Here is a 21,572-nt window from a genome sequence, read left to right on the forward strand (position 1 = left end):
CTATTGAAACTCCTTAGCAAAACTCTTGAACACAAAGAGTGAAAGAAACATATTTTAAATAGTACTGTAGAAAGGTTTCTCTTCTTGAGTCTCTTCAATGCCAAATGGTCTGTCTTCTTCCTTTTTTTCTTTCTTTTAACTTTATTTTGCTGTTTAATATGGTTTTGAACAGCCTTAAGGTGTGCATTTCTTATTTTTGAAGCTGCATAAACTAATTTGAAGTCAGTGAGAAATGCAAAATGAGAACCGTAAATGCCACTAGAGCTGGAGAAATGGAAATTCATAGGAGAATAATACTAAAGCACTAAGTATTGTTGCTTTTATTACTGCAATTTAAAGTATAAAATCTGACCAAAATATTTGCAATAGCAATAGACTATGCTTTCTTAAGTACTATATATTCACAAATAAGTGAATATGCAAGTTATAATTCTGCTTCTAGTGTATATTTTAATTACTTTTCTGTCCACAAATGTTATGTCTTTGTAAGAGTACTTCAGTCTGCTGTTTATTAATCATATTGCATGCTGTATTTGATCATGATCTGAGAGATGCATTGAATTACTTTAAACACATGCTTTAGATTCCTATAGATCCATCATACAGTTGCTGAACATACCCTGCATTTCTAAAGAAGCAAAAAAAGATTGCTCACATTCATACAAGGGCTTGTTTCCACGCCAAGAATGACAGATGCTGTTACAGCTGAGAAACTTAGTGTTTTAAGAAAACACTCAAACAGTAGTTATCTTAGGCCAAAGTAAAAAAAAATTAATTTAAGATGCCTTAAACTAAACTGGAATTAAAGGCACTTGCAGCATAGATGTTGGTTGTACAGACTAGCAAGGCTTATGTTCCAGTTCAGTAAATCTGCAGTATCTGAATGAACAAAATAGTTTTCTTTGCTGCCTTTAATAATTTCACATGTACCTAATTATTGTGTTTCTCATTTTAAGTAAATATATTTGCAAGAATTTTTTAATTGTTTCTATTTTGTGTTGTAGAGTGTGTGTAAATGATAGTATACCAAGGAATGGTGAAGAGGGGAGTTGTCTGTGCATAATCCAAACTTTTGTGGCTTGTATTTGACTTCACTGTGCCAAAGTGACATATTTGTCCTATTTTAATGTTCACATGATTAGCCAGAGTCTTTAAATTCATTCCATGTGCTACAGAGAATAATTAACATGAGAGATTGGTTCTCATGTTTAGCAAGAATATAAGTTAACAGAGTAAATAGAAATTTGGAAAGTAATAGAAAAGTGTCAGTAAAACAGAAGTACCAAATTATATAGCATTCTATATAATGATGCCACAGTTCTAGAAACACAAGAGTGGTAATGGCACAAATACAAAAGTTTAGCACTTAATGGACTAAAAGTCCTGACACACACTATTCCACTTGTGTGTGACAATTTTGCTTCGTACAATGCTAAAAATGCATATGACTTTACGTAAATAAGGAAAATATTTGTTCCGGTTTTTTTTAATGATGGCATAGAAATAACAACTTCTGAATTCTGTCAAAATCATTAACTTCACAAAACTATAGGTAATTTTTTGCAGTCCAGCAAGGCAACTTGGAAAAGGTACTTCTTATTACTGAACACAAAAAAAATAAAAATAGCTATAATTGGTGGGAAGGATACCTGTTGTAAAAAGTTGTAAAAAGTTTTACTCCTTCATTAATTTATAATGATATGTGTCATGGAAAGTGACAAATAACCAATACTTCATTTGCTTTCAGAAAGAGGGAAATACTTGTATTTTATAGAAACAAGCAAGTTCTGTTGATTTGTGTTACCTTCTGTGGCTAGGGAACAGAGATTTCAAAAGAACATTTTCTTCTATTTCGAAGAAGCAATTTAAGGTGGGATAAAATGCTTACTATTCTGTCTCTTTCCAATGTTGGTGTTACAGCCAGTGTTGAATTAGCTTGAAACTTCTTATTACTCTGAAAGAGAGAATATCCCTTGAAAGTTCAAAGAAAAAAGAAAAATTTTTTAAGAAAAAGAAAGAAAATTGTTTTAAAAGAAAATTGTTTAAACAGTTCAAGCCACAGGCCACAATCAGAATGATCCCTGGTTGGAACTTGACATGTATCTAAAATATTGTTCCTCTCAGAGCAGATATTCTTTACTCTTACCAACATACTTGAATTCAAACGAGAATTCAGGAAAGTCATTTACATTGTGTGGGTCAAACAAGCTAATCCCTGTGGTTACTTTTGGCTGTATCTAAGACTATGTATATGGTTTATTGTATTTTTGCATTAATCTGATCTGGTTTTATACTAGTCTGCACATACACTGTTACTAACTTGATCACAGAGCTAAGTGAAGACTAATTTACTGATGTCCTTACCTTACATATTGAGTGAAGTCTTTGAAAATGCCCTTCACCGTTGAAAGCCCAGACATCTGTTAGAAACCCTGCTGTGGCCAATTGGATTTCAAATCTTAGCCCTATTCATCTAGAAGTAACATCTTTTTAATGAAATACAATTCCCTTAGGTATTTGTCTCCACATTTGAACATTCATACACTCAAGTCTAATGACAATTTCCCTTCTTGAGCAATATTCATGCATGTCACCTACAATCCACAGTCCTACTGTACGTTACTTGATTTTTCAACACAAAGCAGAAAATAGACACAAGGTCCAGAACTATACTGTGATTCCTGCTTTATCTTCACTTCTCCAGGGTGTCACCGACTTGGTAGCTTTCTCACTGATGGTAATTCTCAAATTTGACACTAATGTTTTTTGTTTACTCTGCTTTAAAGAGGAACATTTCATGCAAGGTCCAAAACATCAACGAGAAAAGCTATTATTAAAAAATCCAGAAAGAATCTCATCTGAAAGAGTCTGTGAACTCCTTGACAAAAACAGGAAGCTTGGGTGGAGGTCCTATTTTGAGTAAAAGTGTTTTTGATCTTAACTTCCTTAAACCTTCACTCCCATGACAGAGACCTTTTACCTCATCTAAGGAATTAATTCCAGTAATCTGCTGATGTAAGGCTTAAGCTTCACTCTGGAGGACAGTTTATGCTTCCATATCCCTGGAACTTAAGAAAAAGAAAACGTATTCTGTCCTCTGCTTGTAAGTTCAGAATCATTATATGATTAATGATGGGGTGACACTATTCTCATATCATTTGCTAAAAATAGGCAAAATGAGATCTCCTCACTTAGGAATAACTGATCAAGTTCATAATGCGATAGGAGTGTTGAGTGAATGAGTAACTAGCATGCTTTGCTCCCAGCTGAAAAATAACTGAAGTGAAAAGTGATGATTTAAGACCTGTTTTCAAAGAACTTGGAGATAACACAAGATTAGACACCAACAGAAAGTAAATGTAATTATTTCTCTTCAAATTGTAATGAATCAGAGTTGAATTTGAGGGTTTTTTTAACTTTCTAGCTGGGAAAGCTGCAGAATGTTTTTCCTATGTTGCTTTTGCAATCAGAATCATCTGTACAGTAAATCCCCGACATCCTGTAACAATGGGGATTCAGCAAATGGAAATATAATTAATCAAGTTCTTCGTAGTGTTCTCCCTATCAGGAGTTCTGCTGGATTGTCAGTTTTCCTACTCAGCATAGTCACTGGATAGTCTGATATGAGGAAGTGTTTTTCAATGTGACTGTGTCTGAGTCAAATCAGATTCTTGACTTACTTTTGGTTAGGTCACTGTAGCAACTACTTCATTACATATTGCAGTTTGAAGTGTTTGGCCCTCTAACTCTATCAGGCAGCAAGAATAATTTTTTTCCATTTATTCTTCTGTGGGGAAGTTCTACACTGCTTTTATAGCTGACATGCTTTCATTTGATATTAATAGACTTCAAACCTTTAAATACTTTTTAGCATGTGGCAGAGTGATCCTAGGGAACCTCAACGCCTCAAGAGCTTTTTCACTGGATGAAAAACGTCTAGTACTTATAATCATAATGTAGTAGAGCCTGTGTCACTGTGATGGTTCCCAGCGCAAGTTCACCCCTGAGATTTGCATTGCAAATCACAAACTTTAACTCATGAAACCCTTATGCTTTATGTTGCTTTCAGGATTGTAATTCTGCAGTTTCTATTGAAGATTCCTAACCCATACTCATGGTGTTTTTGTGAGGAATACATATTGGAGTAACTAACACTCTGGATGTGCTGAAGCAATTTACCTGTAACTGTTCCTTAAAGTATGATCACTATATGCACATTTGCAATGTACATTGTTTATTGCTTGCCTTTGAACATCTGTTTATGATTACCAGGAATTCTGAGGTTGGAAAGAAGTGAAAATATGGGCCAAACTCCAGCCCATTTATATAACGGTAGTCAAACTATTAGACAGTGTATCCTGTTAATATTTCTAAGACAAGTGTGCTTTAGTGTTATGTACCTATAAACACTGCATCTCCAAGAACAGCTGATGTACGCAGATTTTCTTGTTTTCTGACAGATTGACTCTATTTTGAATTGAGGCAAATTGAGGTATTACCCTATTAAGGGGTTTCAGATTAAGCCTGAAGTCTGGTTCTAACTTGGTTCAGACTTTAACAGCAGAAGAATGGAATGCTAAGAATGGAGCTCAGAGTGGAATTGCGTTTAAATTGCTTCAGAAAAAATATTAAACACCTTCACCTACTGAAGCCTTCTCGTAATAAACAAAGGAAAAGTATTGCAGATCACACAAAATAAGGTTAACTGAAGTGCAGGGTAACTAGACTGTTTTTCAGTCGTGACCTAAGTATTCATACAGAATTGGTAAATAGCATGGCCAGACTGAAGCTGAACAGTTCATTCTTCCAATTTTAAAAGGAAATTAATTTCTTCTATCAATATTTAGGTCCCCATTCAGTGGAAGTCTTGTAAACCACAAGAATACAAAGAGTTAAAGCCATGTTTTAACATACTGGTTATTGATTGCGTTCCTTTATTGAAGGAGTTAATGTTAACAATATGAGATGTCAGAAGAAACTTTCCATTTGCTCTTCAGTTGAGTATAAGAATTGCATCTGCAGTTGCTTCCTTAGTTGCATCACAGATGGAGCTGTATTCTAGGGCTCCTAGAAAAATGGATAATGACAGGGATGAAATGTTAAAAGCACTACACACACAGAGTAGTAAGAGTCTTCCACAATAAAAAGATGCTGACTTTAATATACTACTCAGATGGGACAGGGAATGTTTGGAGATCAGGAGTGTCTTTGTCCACAAGCCCCATTAGGGAAAAAAATTCAAAAAAACAAACATTTGTTTTCAAATCCTCTACAAGAAGAAAGAAAATTATACTTCTTAGGTGTGGTTATTGCAGACATTGTGATGGTTCAGCTGAAGAAGGAATTGTTGAAATGGTGAGAGAGAACAGAGCAAATTGGAGGAAAATAGAAAAATTAAGACAGATACGTAGGAAGAGACAAGAGAGCTGGGCATAATTAGAGGAAGCAGAGAAACAGAAAATTGAGTATGATATGCACTAAAATAAATGAATTTCAGTGCTTTTTGCTTTTGTGCCTCAGGAGAAAAGTGATGTTTCTATCACATCTAAGACTCCTTCTAGAATGTATGCATGAAACTTGTATTGCAGAGCCTGTTAGTATCCCAATAATTCATGAATCCTACTTTCCTTTTCTTCTTTACAAACCTGGATTTTGTTTTCTTTATTTTCAACTGCTTTTCACAATACTGCGCTTCTCAAATTAATAACTTAAGTTGTAAAGGCAAAGTTGGATCTTTCTATAAAAATTTTGTTGAACTTGTCAGATGACTGATAAAATACAGAAAAGTATGTTGTGAAAGTAAATATGCTCAAGAATGGAGACAGCTTGGAGTTAACTCATTATTTTTCACAATAGTTACTGCATTTTTTAAGTATTTTCATTTCTCACATGCCTCAGCAGGTAATACAGAATAATATGATAACTGAAGAATTTATTGGGATAGGCTGCTTTATAGAGAGCTTAGATTCACTTGACCTGTTTAATGTTTGCAGATGAAGAGAAATTAGATTGTTTCATTAGTGTCATAAGCACCTTGGTGATGTATCTGTTCAGGATTAATTTACAACTCCAAGCTTTTATAAGCATGGATAAGGTGACTACCTTATCTCGTTCCTTTTGTTTTGGGCTGTAAAAGTATCTTCCATATTCTCTTGTGCTATTGATACCATTGTCTGTGTGTTTATTGCTCCTACAAAGACTAACTGATTTGAAAGACTTGTACAGTTCAGGAAAATAATTTTTAGAACAAATATATGTTTCATATCTGGATAACGACACACAGAAATATCTACACTTTAGCACTTGTAATAAACCAGCCAGTATACAACACTTTATTATTTGGCACTTGTCTCTAGAGCTGAAATGAGGTCGATGAGCTTTTTTGGTTTTTAAGTCATGCTTATGAAGAGAGGTCTTCACACTGTCTGCTTTGTTTTCCTGTTAATGGTAATGTGATTCTAGTTACTCTAACTGCTTGGGAAAGGACATTTTGCATATCTTAGATTTGAAACAAGACAGATCCAATTGTGCTCCCCTACGCACTGTTTGTCTGTCAGTCATTTTAGTATCCTTTGATGATCATCTCTGCTGTTGCCATTACCATGTCTTTCCATCCTTTGCTCTTCTAACAAAATCTCCCCTGAGCTGCCCAGTTGTACTGAAGCATGCCTGATGGCCTGCAGGCAGCTTAATGGAAGTTCCTTTAAGTGCTGAGAAACAGATGGAAAGTCATGTATTTTTCTAGTATCATACTTAGTTTAAAACAACTGCTGGAAGTACATTTATAGCAGTCTTTGGTATGCGAATTTTAATATATTAATAGTTTTTATGTAGCATTCGGTTGCTAATAAGGAAATAGAGATTATCTTGTGTGGGATCATCCTTCTTGTCTTTGAAGAGAACAAATGTTTTTTGTAAACAGCAAGCTCAGTATTAGCCAACAGTATGCTCTCATAAAATCCTGAGCTGTATTATCAGAAGTATAGTCAAAACATCAAGAAAAGTCCAGTTTTGGGGTATCCAATACAAGCAACGTAGTGATAAACTGGAGTGAATGTAGAGGAGAGCCACCAGAATGATCAGGACTGGAGCACTTGCCCCAGGAGAAGGGACTGGGGTAGTGTGTTCAGCCTGATCTCTGGGGCTCCCAACACCAGTATCCCCAGTGCCTCTGGACAGGTCACTGGGAAGATGGAGCCAGGCCCTTCACAGCAGGGCATGGAAGAGGGATGAGAGAGTGTCAGTTGAAAAAGAAGATTCTGACTTGGTCTAAAGAAAATCTTTTTCACTACAAGCATCACTGTGAGCAGTCTCCATCCTTGAGTTTTCAAGTGGCTAAAGCTTTGAAAAATCTGATCTGATTTCAGATGACCGGGCTCTGAACAGGATGTTGGACTAGATACTCCCTGAAATCCCATCCAACCTCAATTATTTTATAATTGGTTTGTATTTATATCATTGAGATCTTATTTTTAAGGCGTAATTTCACTGAAGAATAAATGGAATATTATGCAGCAATATGCTGGCCTTTCATAAGTGATTGCAAACACCAAGACCATCCATTACATTAATTATTAGGGAGAAAGGTAGTTTGCTCTCCTTCATTGCTAACTGTAGCACTTTTAGGAACATGTCCTTGAAAGATAACAAGGTATGCCTGTACCTTGAACTCTGCTTATCAGGAAATCAAACCTGTTGTATGTGATATAAAGGACATACCAATCCTTTGCTAAATTATGGCAGTTTGAACCCTAACCTTCTGACCTATTCTGCCAGATTCTCTGTGGGGAAAATGGAGGGGATTAAGCAGTCTCTCTGCTGGCACAGCAGTTACCAGCTTTGTCTGATGGTCTCCAAGTTAGCCCTACCTCAAAAGATTTGTCCCTACCTTCTCATTTCTCTCCCTGTCCTTTTCCAGGAAGCTTCAGTGATAACCCCTCCTTTTCTTATTTTTTCCTTGCTGATCATCCAATTTTTTATTATTATAAAACAGAATAGTTCTGTATAAAACAGAGTAAAACAGAGTTTTATTTTTTATATTACTGGTTTCATAAAAGTTGCATTTACAGAATTAAGAACTTAAATATTTGTATGTTTATTTTTTTAAGGAGGTGCATGGCATTCCAAACATTTTTCTTCTTGTAGTCTGTAGTTGTATTGCTCTTTAGATTTTATTTGTTAAAAGGAAACATTTAGTTACTGCTCTTGTCATTTATGTAACTGCTGTTCTGTCAGTCATTTCACATTGGCTTTCTCCCTCTTTGCGTTATTGGAATTAAAAATCATACAGTAATGATCTTTTGTTAAGTATAGATATAATACATCTAAAAGTATCTTAATGAATTTTCTATTAAATCAGAGGAACAGGAGCATATGCATCCAGAAATGAGGAATGCTGTTTAAGCTAGCAAGTGGTAATCATATTATTAATAATATGTAATAATAAATAATTAATAATCAAATACCATAAATATTTATATTTATGTATTTATTATTATTGATGTATATATATACATATATATGTATTTATTATTATTTATGTATTATTATTATTTATTAAATATACATATTTATGTATATATTTATGTAACTGTTTATTTGATTAATATAAACTCTGACTAATGGAGGGGAGCATTTAAAGAGGCAAATTTTTGTATATTTTATCCAAGAGGAAAAAACAATTCAGACAACAGATTCAGAGTCTTTCTGTAACTGTTGACTCCAATCTCTTAATTTTCTTGAGCACTGAACAACAATGTTTGTAATGTTTATAGTGCAATAATGATAACGTAATGAACAATTTCTGTACCTTCCAGTATCAGATCTGTTCAGGTATGTTTTATATGCTACAACAGTAATTTATTACAATTATTTTCCAGACACCCAAGTACTATTACAATTAGAAAATATTTTAATAAAGTAGTAGAATCTCTGGAAAAGCTAATACTTGATTTAAGGAGGTAAATTCTGGAATCATTATCAAAATTGTACAGTATCTTGAAAAAATTACTATGAACAGCAGAAAAAATTATCAATTATCAGACAATTCCAAATGAATGCTACAAACTTGAAACTTAGTGTAGAGAAGTATTAAAAGTCAATGCTTTCATTTTTTAATGTTAAATATCAAGAACATTGCTGGCGTTTTCTTCATTCAGATCTATTTTATATTTCTCATATCAAAACCCCTCACAGTTAGGATTTCAATTAATTATTTCCTCATTAATCAGTATACGTTATTGGGGGTTAAGTCTCTGTACTATTCCTTGACATTTTGTTGCTTTAGTACAAAATTCAGCTTTGTTAGCATGGCATTTTTTGCAAGGAATCAAGTAAACCATGAAATGAAAATATTGGTTTAATAAAGTTAATGGTTTGGGATGCCATGAGAAATCAAATAGAGAAAATTATACATGGAAAATATGATCTTTTAATAAATATACTTTGGGTTCTTTGCTGTTGGATTAAAATATGTACAATAGATAAAACCATATTGCATTGCAGGGATCCTTTTCAATCTGTCACTTCAAAGTGATTTTTTTTTAAATGAAGTATTTATTTTTTGAGAAAATATGTTGATTAGGCAATGAGAAATTTAATCATGCTTATTCTGCTGCACATCCACCTCAGTTCAGCATTTCTCATACTTCCAACATCCATGACTTTTGCCGTTTTATGTGCTAGTGCATACAGATGCAAAAGATAACTTTGTGCAGTGTATTGAGGCTGTGCCAGACACAATAGAACTGTTCAGTTTCTTCTGACTTATTTTGGCTTGAGGTGCTGGTGTCTGCACCCTTTAGCTTGGCTATGTTTCCCTTTTGGGTTGTTGTTCTGAATTTAAGAGACTTTTATGAAGCTATTTCCTCTGGTATCTCTTCACAGCTTCAGAGAAGTCATTTCATAGCCTTCCTGTTTGAAAAAGAGGAATCTTTAATCTTTCTTTGGGCTTATTTTCAAGCTTCATTCAAGAGATCTTGTGAGGCGGTAATTTACATTTTTGGATTCCCAAACTAGATATCTCTGTGCCTACATCTCCTGAAATGCCTGATCTGGTAGGTATTCTCAGATCAGCCATGTGTTTCATGCTTGTATATTTTTAATCACCAGAAACATAAATGAGAACACAAGGTTATACATCTTGACTAATTTGTATAGGCAAAGAGAAAAGCAACTGCCATTAGACTCCTAAAAATTACTGAGGTGACTCTGTTCTATTTATGAATCTAAAAACAAGTTTTGAGGGGGAAACAGTGAAATAATATCACATCCTTTATTATATGCTCAGTTGTTTCTTCAGGTCCTTTCTTTTTAAGGATGCTGTCACATAATAAGTGTATACTGGTAAAGTTCACTTAGGTTATTTGAACATCTTTTTCATTTATTTCATTGAAACACATAACAAAAGAGTCAATAAATATGCTGATTACATAAACCAAGTAATAAGTCTAGGTAAGTGAGCAAACTAAGTATGTATTGGCAGCACTGTGCTGTTGCAGAGTAGCAATTGCACGCTGCTTCATTTTTTTAAGAGAGGCATGTCAGGAGCTGCTCCTCTTTTTTTTTTACAGGGTCCCAAAATAGAGAATGCTCTTTCAGTAAGTGAAAGGCTAGATTTGATGCCCATCAGAGCTCCAGGATTGAGAGAAAACTCCCTAGTGAAGTTTTATTAGGAAATTCTCATACTGAAGTATGACTCCCAGGCACAGGCTTGGCAGAAGCAGTCTCTACCCGCTTGAAGCTGTGTCTTGGTGCAAGAAAGAATCTTATGTTTCACAGAGTCAGAGTCAAATAAAAGAAAGTACAACTGCATAGTCCAGAGACAAAGAAACAAAGATGGATTTCTGTCCCTGTCAGTCAGCATGATTCTGCAGATACATTTAAGGCACAGAAATCTTTCACATTGTTCATTCCTGTACACTAATGTACACTGGGCATTAGTATAGTTAGGATAGAAAGAATGTCTGGGTCCTGAATGCTGAAGAACTCCTATTTATTGTGTAAGTGATTTTGTGTTTAGGTGTCCTGAAGCTACAAGGAGTGTAAACCAAGTGTTTATCTTGCTGAGTGTGGATGTTTGGAGCTAGCACTTCCTACAAACTGCAAAATAGTATGTGGAAGTTTATTTTGACAGAATGAGGATCAGAGGCCAATACGAAATAAATTCTTAGAATGCTGCAAAACACAAAAATCTGCTTTGAAGCAAGCAGCTTTAAACAAAGCTTCTAAGCTTTCTCTCTCAGATTTTACTGAACCACATGCAAAAGTGCTATATGTTTAATTACTTGATACGAAGCAAATGTAACATCTGGTAAGAACTTGAATGTTAAATCAAGTTTACCCTTCAGTGTCTGAGCTATACGTTTCTGGATTTACTTTTTTTTTTTTAATTTTTTTTAAATTACAACCAGGAATATTGTCCTGAAAAAAATCTCAGCATGTTGTTTGGGGGAAAAAGAATTTAAGTGAAAATTATTTCAACAAACAAAATTTTAATTGCTTAAATTTGTAGATGACATGCTTCATCTTGTGTTTAATCATTATACTTAGAGCTTTTGTTTTGTTGTTGGAAGCATTTAAATTTGTTGTTACAAAGTGCATTGTTATTTTAGACCAGATTAGAAATAGTTTAATGTATTTGATAGATATGTATGAAGTAAATAAATACTACAATAAACTGAAAATGCCTGTAAAGTTGGTATAAAAACTTCATTAAACATGTATTTTTAAGTGAATGACAGATTTCTTACCCATTTTCTAGTAAATCTTGAAACAGACTTTCATTTTGTGAAATCAGCCAGACACATGACTAAACAGACTTCATCTGAGTGCTGCAAAAGCTGAACAATGAAAGCATTTGAAAACTAAAGATCTGAGTTCTTACATTTTTAGTTATTTAGTGAGTAGCATGTGAACACAAATCATGGGATATTTTTGATTGCTCAGAAAAAAGCCAACCAGTTTTTAGTACCAAGAATCAAAAAGAGAACCAGTAGAAACAAGATCCCATGTTTGAACTGGAGTCTGGCAGTTTGTTGCATGTACGGACAGGATTAGTGCAGTCTGTAACAGACTGAATTTAATTGGGGTCTATCTAGACCACTGTTACTCCTTCTGTGACTCAAATTGGCACAAAGGGGAGTAAGGAAAACTCATTTGTGTACTTTTATGCTTAGGGTGGGGCTCTTTGGAAGTGAGGAGGCAGACTCAGTTGCAGAAGGTGAGAAAGTTAAACTGGGATTTAAAGCTCAAATGGCAAGAAGTATGTATGGGTAGGATTTGAGGAAGGATGCCAAACTACAAGGGTGACATAGAAGTAGAGAGAAATCCAGAATGCAGAGAGTAGGGCTATAAGGTAGGAATGGATGCTTAATAGGCTGTGAACATAGATAAGAAGAAAAACAGATGTCCTGGGAATAAAGAATGAAAATGGAATTCAGGAGACGTCTGGGCCAGTGCTGGGATGGAGAGGGAGAAGGTCAGGAACATTAGGGAACATGTTGGGGCTGGAAGTGGGAGGTTTGCAAGAGGACAGGTTAGGGAGGAAATGTATGTAGCATTTAGGTTTCTCTACAAATTTGGCACTGAACCAAAGTACAGACCTACAAATATGAGAGTATATTCTAATTGCTTTAAAGATCTTAGATCTGGAACTGGCCCAACTTTGGGCTCAGGGTGATTTCACAACTTACAGGGGTGTTTTTTCCATTTTTAAACTTGAAAATAATTCCTAAAATATATCCCACAAAGCTTTAGGTTGATATAGTCTGGTTTACAAAATTATGAAATTACAAAAATGGATTTTCATTTTGTATCATTTTGGTAGGACTTTCTTTGTAAGAGATATTATTTTTATTTACTTGCTTGGCATTTTTTCTTATTAACAAGTTTAATTCTAGGATTTGCCACTTCTTGAAAGGGTAATTTTACAAATACGTTGTCTTCTAGTGTACTTCATTGCTCAATTATCTTTTGAAGGAGTAGTGCTGTACATCTCAGGTTCTGTAGATGGGCAGTTAATAGTTCCTCCATTCAAAAAAACAGTTGGTTGCCATATTTTCTTCAGTGTCCAGACTACATGATTTTACCATTAAATCTTTATATTTGCTCTCTGGTATGCATATTTTGACATGTTATTATATCATCATCCACTGCTTGAAAAACAAGCTCCTGTGATTAAAAAAATCTTTAAACATTACAAAAGAGGGTTCAAGTCCCTGAGTCTGAGTCAAGTCTGAGTATTCCTTCTCCTTTACTCTAGAAATAATTTTTTGATAACCATTATGTCACTGCTTTAGCAAACTTCAGGCATCAGCTGGTCAACCTGATGGCAGAGAGACATAAAGGAATTGAGACCTCATTCTACATGATTCTTACATGTGGGATTTTTTTCATTGGCTCAAGCTGTAGTTTCTCTTTGATTCTCATTCTTCTGTGAGATTAAGACTATTCTTTCATTACATCAAGTTTGCTAAAATTTGTCAACGGAGAAAAATCCTGCAGACCCACATTCCACTGGTTTGTTTTTTTCCATAATAGTAGTATTAAAGCATAGGGTGTTTCTGGGTTGTTTTGTTTTGTTTTGTTTTCCCTCAGAGACCATCTAGGCAGATAAAGGAATGTATTTCAGCACATTGTGTTACATGACTGTACATACATGCACACACACTTGTGCTTGAAATAGTAACCAAGAAAGCAGAGATACTATCTGGCCGAATAAAAGCAAATATGACAAAGAAACTCTGAATGATGCTATGGTGAAGGAGTTACTAGTGAGACCAACAGTGTAGTAAGATTAAAAGAATACTGGCCTGTCATAACCTTGGCAGTGCAAAACAGATCACGTTCATGTAAACTGCTTCAAATTTCCAAAACAAAGGATAAAATTTCTTTCTGAAGTTGCTGCTCATGATTGGGTTGAGAAGCATGCTCTGAAAGCACCCAGTTGATTGAGTAGAATCATCAGAGAACTACAGACTTCTCCACCAAGTATAGAAAGTAGGTAGAGAGAAGTATGGATTGTCTCTGTTCATGCATGTTTCTAGTGTGTCAGCTCAGTACAGTACAGATCATTGAAGCTCAGAGTGGTTGAAGGTCTGAAGCTGTGTGCAGGAAGGCATTGCTGTTTGTTTTGTGTTGAGGTGGAAGGTGCAAATTTGTTGTTGAGAGTCAATAAATATAACTAATAATTCGTGTGTTTAATTGTTGGCTGAATGACATGTATCTTCATGAAGATATAACTCATTTTGGAACAAAACATTGTAAACAATGTGTATACCAGAACAGATTTAGTGTCATGTCTGCAGTCAGTCATGTGCAAAGTGTGGAGAATTCAAGAGTGCTGAAATATTTTTTGTGTGGTAAAATGAAAACAGGAACATAGAGCCAGGAAATAGTGATTAAAGTATCAGCACTTGAAAAGCATCCCTAATCAAAAATGACTGGAGTAGTTGATAGGTAACTGGCATTTAGCAGCTTGAGTGCAGTAACTCTGTTTGAGAACAGATGTCATACTATTTTTAAAAAATTGTTTTTAAAAGAAAAGTTTTTCGTAAGCTCAGTAAGCAGAACTTCCAAGCTCTGCTCATGCGGTGAGGAAACAATCGTATTCATGCATAGATGGACTTCTACAGAGTGATTATCAGGGACACTGTAAAGATACCTGTTTGTTCTGTTCAAATTAATTCCAGTGAAAATTGCTCTCTCTTTGTGCCTTAAAAACATTCCTACATCTGAAATCCTCAGGGAAAATATTTGAAGTAATCCCCTTGTTTTTGTTAAACACTCTCTATCCCACCTAAGGATTAGGTGCTAAATAGGGTGGAATTGTGTAGCAACTATTATTTGACAGATGACAGCTAGCACAAACAGCCATGCTGGGTTAGAGTGAAGACTTATCTGACAATCCAGCAATTTGTTGTGAAGTGGCTTCAGTGTGAGAAGTACCATCTTGTATTTAATGGTTCTCAAAGGACCTCTCTGCTGCAAATTGTTCAGTATTTTCTCAAATAAGTGTTAATTTTTAGCATTCACAGCATCTTATGGTAAGGAATTCCACAGCTTTCATGCATGAAGAGCGATTTATATTTGTTCTCATTGGCATCATTAGATGACATCTCATTCATCTGTTGGAAAATACAGTTGATTCCATTCTCCATTCTCCATTCTCCATTCTCCATTCTTACTATGTGACAGGCCCCTTATTTTTTGCTTTTCATTATACCATCTCTTTTCCAAGCTGTAGAGTCCTAGCTTGCTTAAGTGATTTAGTCCACACAGTGCAATTGTGTGATAGCGTGGTGTTACTGGATGTCAGAGGTAACCCTTCCTACCCTTCTCTGATGGTCTGACAGTTCTGTTCCTTGTGAGGTGAGGTACTAGAATGGTTGTCAGCGTTCAGTAATGCAGGTAACAACATGGAATTGCAAAGTGACACAGTGAGTTCTTTGTTATTTATTTCTTCCACAGTAATTTCCAAAATGTTTATTTTGACCATTAGTTAAAACGGAACCAAAGTTTTAATGGTTTTATCAAGTATAGTAAATCCCAAGATCTCACTTACAAATGAAAACAGTCAGCTAGGAGTTCATCATTTTATGTATATGATCAGGATCATTTTTAAAACCTGTGATTTACATTGCATATATCTCGTTTGAATTTCATACGTTATTTAATGCTAAGATTCATTAGATTTTCTCCTGTTCTTCACATCACCTAAATTTTCAACCATCTAATATTGTAGTATTCCATCAGCAAACTTTTTTACACCTCATTTTTGAGATTGCCTGTTAAGTAGAATGAATTAATAAAAGAGATGAAGTCCACTTCTAAGTGGAAAATTATTTGACACTTATAACTACATTATAGTGATTTTCTTAAAATTATACTTCATTTCTGCTTCTTGAGAAGGATCTGTGATTCTGAGTGACTGTGGAAACTATTACACCGGTGTGGTCTGACTTTATATCTTTGGGTATGGAAAAAAGCATTGTAGCTGATACCCATGATATCTCAAAAGAGTGCACCATTGATATCACTGATGTCTAATGCCACTTCTCCCTATCACATGTAAACACATGATGGTGAAGAGAGAGAACAACATTTCATTAATATCTCTCCAATAAGAGACTTCAGTGCATACATTTGTGTACCAAGAAGGAGATTCACATTGATCTAACACTTTAAGGAAAATAAGGTCTACTGTAAGGTCATTGTCATTTGATTCTGCATTAACAACATATTCAGAAAAGCCATTGACAGAGTTTTTTACCTCCTGTGTTCTATTGTCATTATAATATTAAATTTTCCTAGTGACATTTCAAATACAGGTTACAATAGTTACATAGATAACCATACTAATACCTATTAAGGTCTTCAAAATACAGTATTAATTTTTGAAATTTATACTTGTAATGAACAGAACTAGGATATATTCCAATTTTGCTTATTTTTGAATCATCTAAACTTATTTTTTAATTTTTCTTTTAGGTATAGACAAATGCAGCTTGGCACAGAAAGCAAAGTAGCTGAACTTCTTCACCAAAGTAAGTTAAAGTCCTTTGAAACAGAACATGTTCAACTCATGCAACAAGAAACAGCTAAGAATCTTTCACAGTGCCAAATGGAATGTGAAAAATACCAGAGAAAGCTGGAGGTATGTTATATAAAGAGACACTTTACAGGGCATTACATAGTTGTTTTCAGTTAGAATGTAAAGTGGAAAAGCTTGGGGGAAAAGTAACAACATGGCATGGCTGAATTAGTATCTTCGCCAAATTCTGCACAAGCAAGGTCTAATGACAAAGTTTAGTACGTTGGGTCAGTTTAATGGAACACAAGACCACAGGGAGAGGAAAAAGAAAAACAATCTCTCATGAGAAGATGTCAAAGACTACCTCATTGATGTGGGGTATGTTTATCTGCTTGTGTCACAAAGCTGCTTATGTCAGTCTGTGCGAGAATTGAAGGGAGAGAAGACAGTTTCACCAAAACAAGTACAGTGAATTCAGTATCATTACTTGCAATAAGAATCTGTAATAGCATTGTTACATAATAAAATACTTTTTATTGATACACAAATCTGGAATACGTTTTTTACAGCTAAAAAAGTCAAGGTGAGCATGATGTATACAGCACTGAAAAAGACCTAACCTTGCTAGTCCTAGCATGATGAGTTACCTTGGTGGGGTGCTAGACACCCACCCAGTCACTTGTTCCTCCTCCTGAAGAGGATGGAGGTGAGGTAAATAAGCTTATAAAGAGCATGGGTTGATATAAAGATAGGGAGATCACTTGCCAATTACCATCATGGGCAAAACAGATTTGACCTGGGGAAAACTAATTTCACCTAATACCCATTGATGTAGGTTGGATGGTGAGAAACAGACAAAAAGTAAAACATCTTTCCCCACACTGTTCTCTTTTATTTTAATTTCCCTCCTTCATTTTTGACTTGTACCTCCCCTTTCCAGAACACTGCAGGGAGGAATGGGAAATAGGGGTTCTAGTCTAGGGTTCAAGTCAGCCCATAACAGCTCCTCTCTGATGGTGTTTCCTCCTCACACTTTTTTATCCTGCTTCAGTGTGGATCCTACATGTCCTGCTGCTTCCTTCAGGGGAAATTCTCCTAGTTGGGCTCTCCACAGGTTGCAGTGCCTTCTGGGGATGTCCACCTGCTCCAGCATGGGGCCCTCTCCAGTGTGGACGTGTGCTTTGGTGTGGTCTTCCATGGTCTGCAAACGGGCAACCTTCCATGGGCTGCAGAGGGGATCTCTGCTCTGGCAGCTGGAGCACCTCCTCCCCTCCTTCTCTCACCTCAGTGTCAGCACCATGACTCTTTCTCTTTTTTTCCCTCATTCCTCACTGCCATGCAGCATTTTTAGTTTTATTAAATACAGTTTCCTTGAGGTGCAGCCCCCTTGGCTGAAGGACACAGCCTGGGCACCTGCAGCCAATGCACTTGTTTGTGTGGGCTTTAACCACTTCGGGCCCGTTTATCTCTACAAGCTTAGAATTTATTGTCTTTCAAGCATACATATCCTATCCTGTTCACTTATTTTAATCTTGGAAATGTGAGCATTCCACAGATAAAACTTAATTGAAAACAAAATTTCTTCACCTGTCCAAAGTTAGTCCCAAAAACATATCAGAGAGTCCTATTTATGAAATTTAAATGAGATCAGTAGTGTATGTTTCAAACGAATGTCAGGCTACAAACTGGACAGGACAGAAGAAAGTGATATCTATGGCAACCATTGTTTTTTGGGGGAAGGATGCCAGTCTTCAGGTCCCCTCATTTCTAGTGCTGGACCTGCCTTAGTTGTTTATGAAAAGGAACTATAGAGTGGAAACAGAATTAGAGAGCTTCAGATAGACTGTAATTTCTTGTTTTTTCTGTATTGGGACATTCAGATCCTGGCTGATGAGGTTAGTTGTGGTCACAAGCACTGGGAGTGCCACATTTGCTAAACTTAGAGGTTGCTAAATAGATTTTTAATTGCACAGACATGTCTAAACTTGGAGAATGTAGTTCGATTTGAGTTATATTTTCATTTTCTTGGTGGAAAGTTTTTGATCTGACAATAACTCAAATATTTGGCACTCAATTCTACTAACACTTGGCACTTCTTTTTCTCTTTAGAGAGACACTTTTAAATTCTTTCAATAAGAAATATGCACTGAAGTGCTCTTTCATTAAGAAATATTCTTGCAGAATTTAAATATTTGATGTCTGAAGCTTTTAATTTTATTCCTTTTGACTGAATTCCTGGGGGTTTAAATTTTTTTCTTACATATAGCATTAATGTACTAAGGTTTTTTCCTTATCATTACAGGACATTGGTCTTTATTAATAGTGTAGTCATTGGTATCTTGTGGCTCAGCTACAGCTTTCTGGACTCTTGCTTTTATTTAGGGCATAGAGTAGTTTCTTCTGCTAAACTAGGAAACAGATGTTTTATATGTTGCCCAGTTTTAACGTACACATTTATTTCTTCTGTGACAGTAGACTGAACTTTTCATATTCAAGTGGTTTGTTTCTTTAAGCATTGTGCATTTTTTCGTGGTTTCGACAGTGACCCTAGTGCTCTGCACACTGTGCATACATTTCTGTATCTCCAAATCTATATTGTCATTCTGAATGTGATTTTTACTTAGTATGAAATTTAACAGCAGTACCCTTTTGTTATTACTTTACACGTTTTGGTGGGATTTTTTCTGCAAAGTATGTAGATTGCTACTTTTCATACCAAGGATTTTCTTACTCAGTTTGGTGTGTATTTATTTGGTCAATGTTGTTTCATATTATCAAGCACTTTATCAAACTTAAATTATTATACAAGCCTTCATAGCTTTTACTTTTGAATATGAAGATTTTTTTCTTTAAGTTTAGTGGATTAAATATTTACATAATTCTTGAATGTTGGTGGCATATTACCTTTTATTGATAAGTAAGTAAGAAGACTGGTATAGCTTTAATGGCAAATTTTTATATTTACATTCTGCAAAGGAATCTTTGTACACTGATGACTGAAATCAGAATCCAGTTAAAGCAACAAAAATTATTACATTTACACTGTCTTGACTGCTGTGTGTGAATTTAGTTGTTACCTGGCTTTTCCTAAGTTTCCTTTAAAATTCTTGTAGCTTTTTCAGACAGCTGCTTAGAATTACTAAGGCACCAGCAGATAGGCCTAAGATCTGAGAGTTTAATCTGTGCAAGATAATATTATTGAAAGAATAACTGCTTTTTAAAGTATTTTAATCTTTGCTGTGCAAAACTTACATCAAATATCATACTGGTGCACATTTTACATGTAGTATATTTTGCCTCTTTCAAAAATCACTGTAATGCTAAATCCCTGATCTTTCCATTATTCATTCTCACAGGTGCTTACAAAGGAATTTTATAGTCTTCAGTCTTCTAGTGAAACCCGCATTATTGAGCTTCAAACACAGAATTCTGAGTTTCAAGCAAGACTAGATACTTATGAAAAACTTGAAAAAGAGCTTGATGAGATAATACTGCAGACAGCAGAAAGTAAGTTCTGTCACAAGTTGTTTTATCTGTAGATGTTTCTGGCATTACAATATTTTTTTTCTTGTGACGCTTGGAAAGTACCACAGTGCCTGTCATTCTTCATTGTGCCTGACAAGTAAAAGGCACTAATTATTTTGATAGAAAATAGTAATGGCAGGTTTCTAAGTGTACCTGTGAATGTGTATCAAACATCCATATGTCTAAGTTTGTGCTCATTGAAAATCATCTCAGTATTCAGTCATTTCTCTTTTCCTTATTCTAATTATCCATTATAATTAGATACAGTCTTTAGGAGTATTCTATTATTTAAGTACATTTTAAATGTCAGAAAGCCCTGTTTGTTTGCAGGCAAATACAGGTTTTATATTTCAGTACAGTGATTAATGTGAATTTTTTTTACAAATTGGAAGGAGGAAAAAACTCTTCCTTCTGTTGAATTAATAATAATTAGACATTAATAGTTTCTTGTGGCAGCTCAATCTGTTCCAACTACTAAACCATGGATTAAATTCATACCTGATTACTCTCGAAATTTTTTCTCACGTTCACAAAAATTAAAATGTTCCCAAACACAGCAAAATTTGTGTAAAATCTCTCTTCATTTGGTTCTCAGCCTAAATCAATCCATAAAGCAGTTAATATCTAATTTGAAACTCTGACTCTAATCTTGAAATCTTCTAGCCAGTGCGTAAACAGAATAGGACATTCTAAAATTTCAGACTAATTTAACTGTCCTCTTCTCCTTTTCTCCTTAACTCCTTCAAACAATACTCAGAATTTATATTCTGTATAGAAGATTATTGCATAAGCTTTATATATAAAGAGTGATGTCTAGCAAAGTGTGCATTACCAAGATGCAGTGATGTTAGGGTATCTTGCACATGCTTTATTGATTTTGGGCACTGCAGCCTGTACTTAGAATGGCCTGACTACCCAACAGTTCCAGTCTGACCGTAAGCATGTTTGCTGTATACATGCTTCTGTTTTAGTCAGTAACAGGTTTTTTGAAGTGTGTATATATAGAAACTTGCCTAAGGAGTGTTTATGTATTTACACAGAATTTTTGGACCTCACCCTCATTTTCTCCAAGGAGAAGGTAGGGTTAAGAACAGTGGATTTTGTTTACACTGGTTTACATTTTCTTACACATCTTGGGACAGCAGTAAAGTTTTTCACCAGATTATTCTTAACCTCTTCTTAAATATCTATTTTAATTACAGTGTACATTCTATGCTACAGAATGCTAAAGAAAGGAAAGTTTCCAAGTGAATTGTTCTTTTAAAATATAATGACTTTATTTTCTGATTTCCTTGGAGAAAGAAAGTTATAGCTTAATAATATTTCAGTATGATTTCTACTTAATAATGAACTTTCTTTTTCACTGTATTTTATATAGAAAGTTAAGATTAATACTAGTTATGTCTAGTATCTTAGGGAAAACAGAAGGAAAAAAGTATCAAAAAAAACCACTTTGAAGGAGGAGACAGATATACTTCCTCCTGTGTCTCAAAATTATATAACATATAAGTTATAT

General features: G+C 34.9%; 1 protein-coding gene across 3 annotated transcripts in view; it reads left to right on the top strand.

Moving 5' to 3' along the window:
- The window catches only part of PIBF1 (progesterone immunomodulatory binding factor 1), a 110,468-nt gene that overhangs the window by 51,431 nt on the left and 37,465 nt on the right, over window positions 1-21,572 (top strand). For all 3 annotated transcript variants that reach the window (XM_014870947.2, XM_088159747.1, XM_088159746.1), the window contains exons 11-12: window positions 16,489-16,654; window positions 19,888-20,038. In XM_014870947.2, coding sequence (XP_014726433.2) covers window positions 16,489-16,654; window positions 19,888-20,038 — 317 coding nt within the window. The remainder of the gene's footprint in view (window positions 1-16,488; window positions 16,655-19,887; window positions 20,039-21,572) is intronic.

The sequence above is a fragment of the Sturnus vulgaris genome, chromosome 2 (genome assembly GCF_052056855.1).
Source record: "Sturnus vulgaris isolate bStuVul1 chromosome 2, bStuVul1.hap1, whole genome shotgun sequence".
Lineage (NCBI taxonomy): Eukaryota > Metazoa > Chordata > Aves > Passeriformes > Sturnidae > Sturnus > Sturnus vulgaris.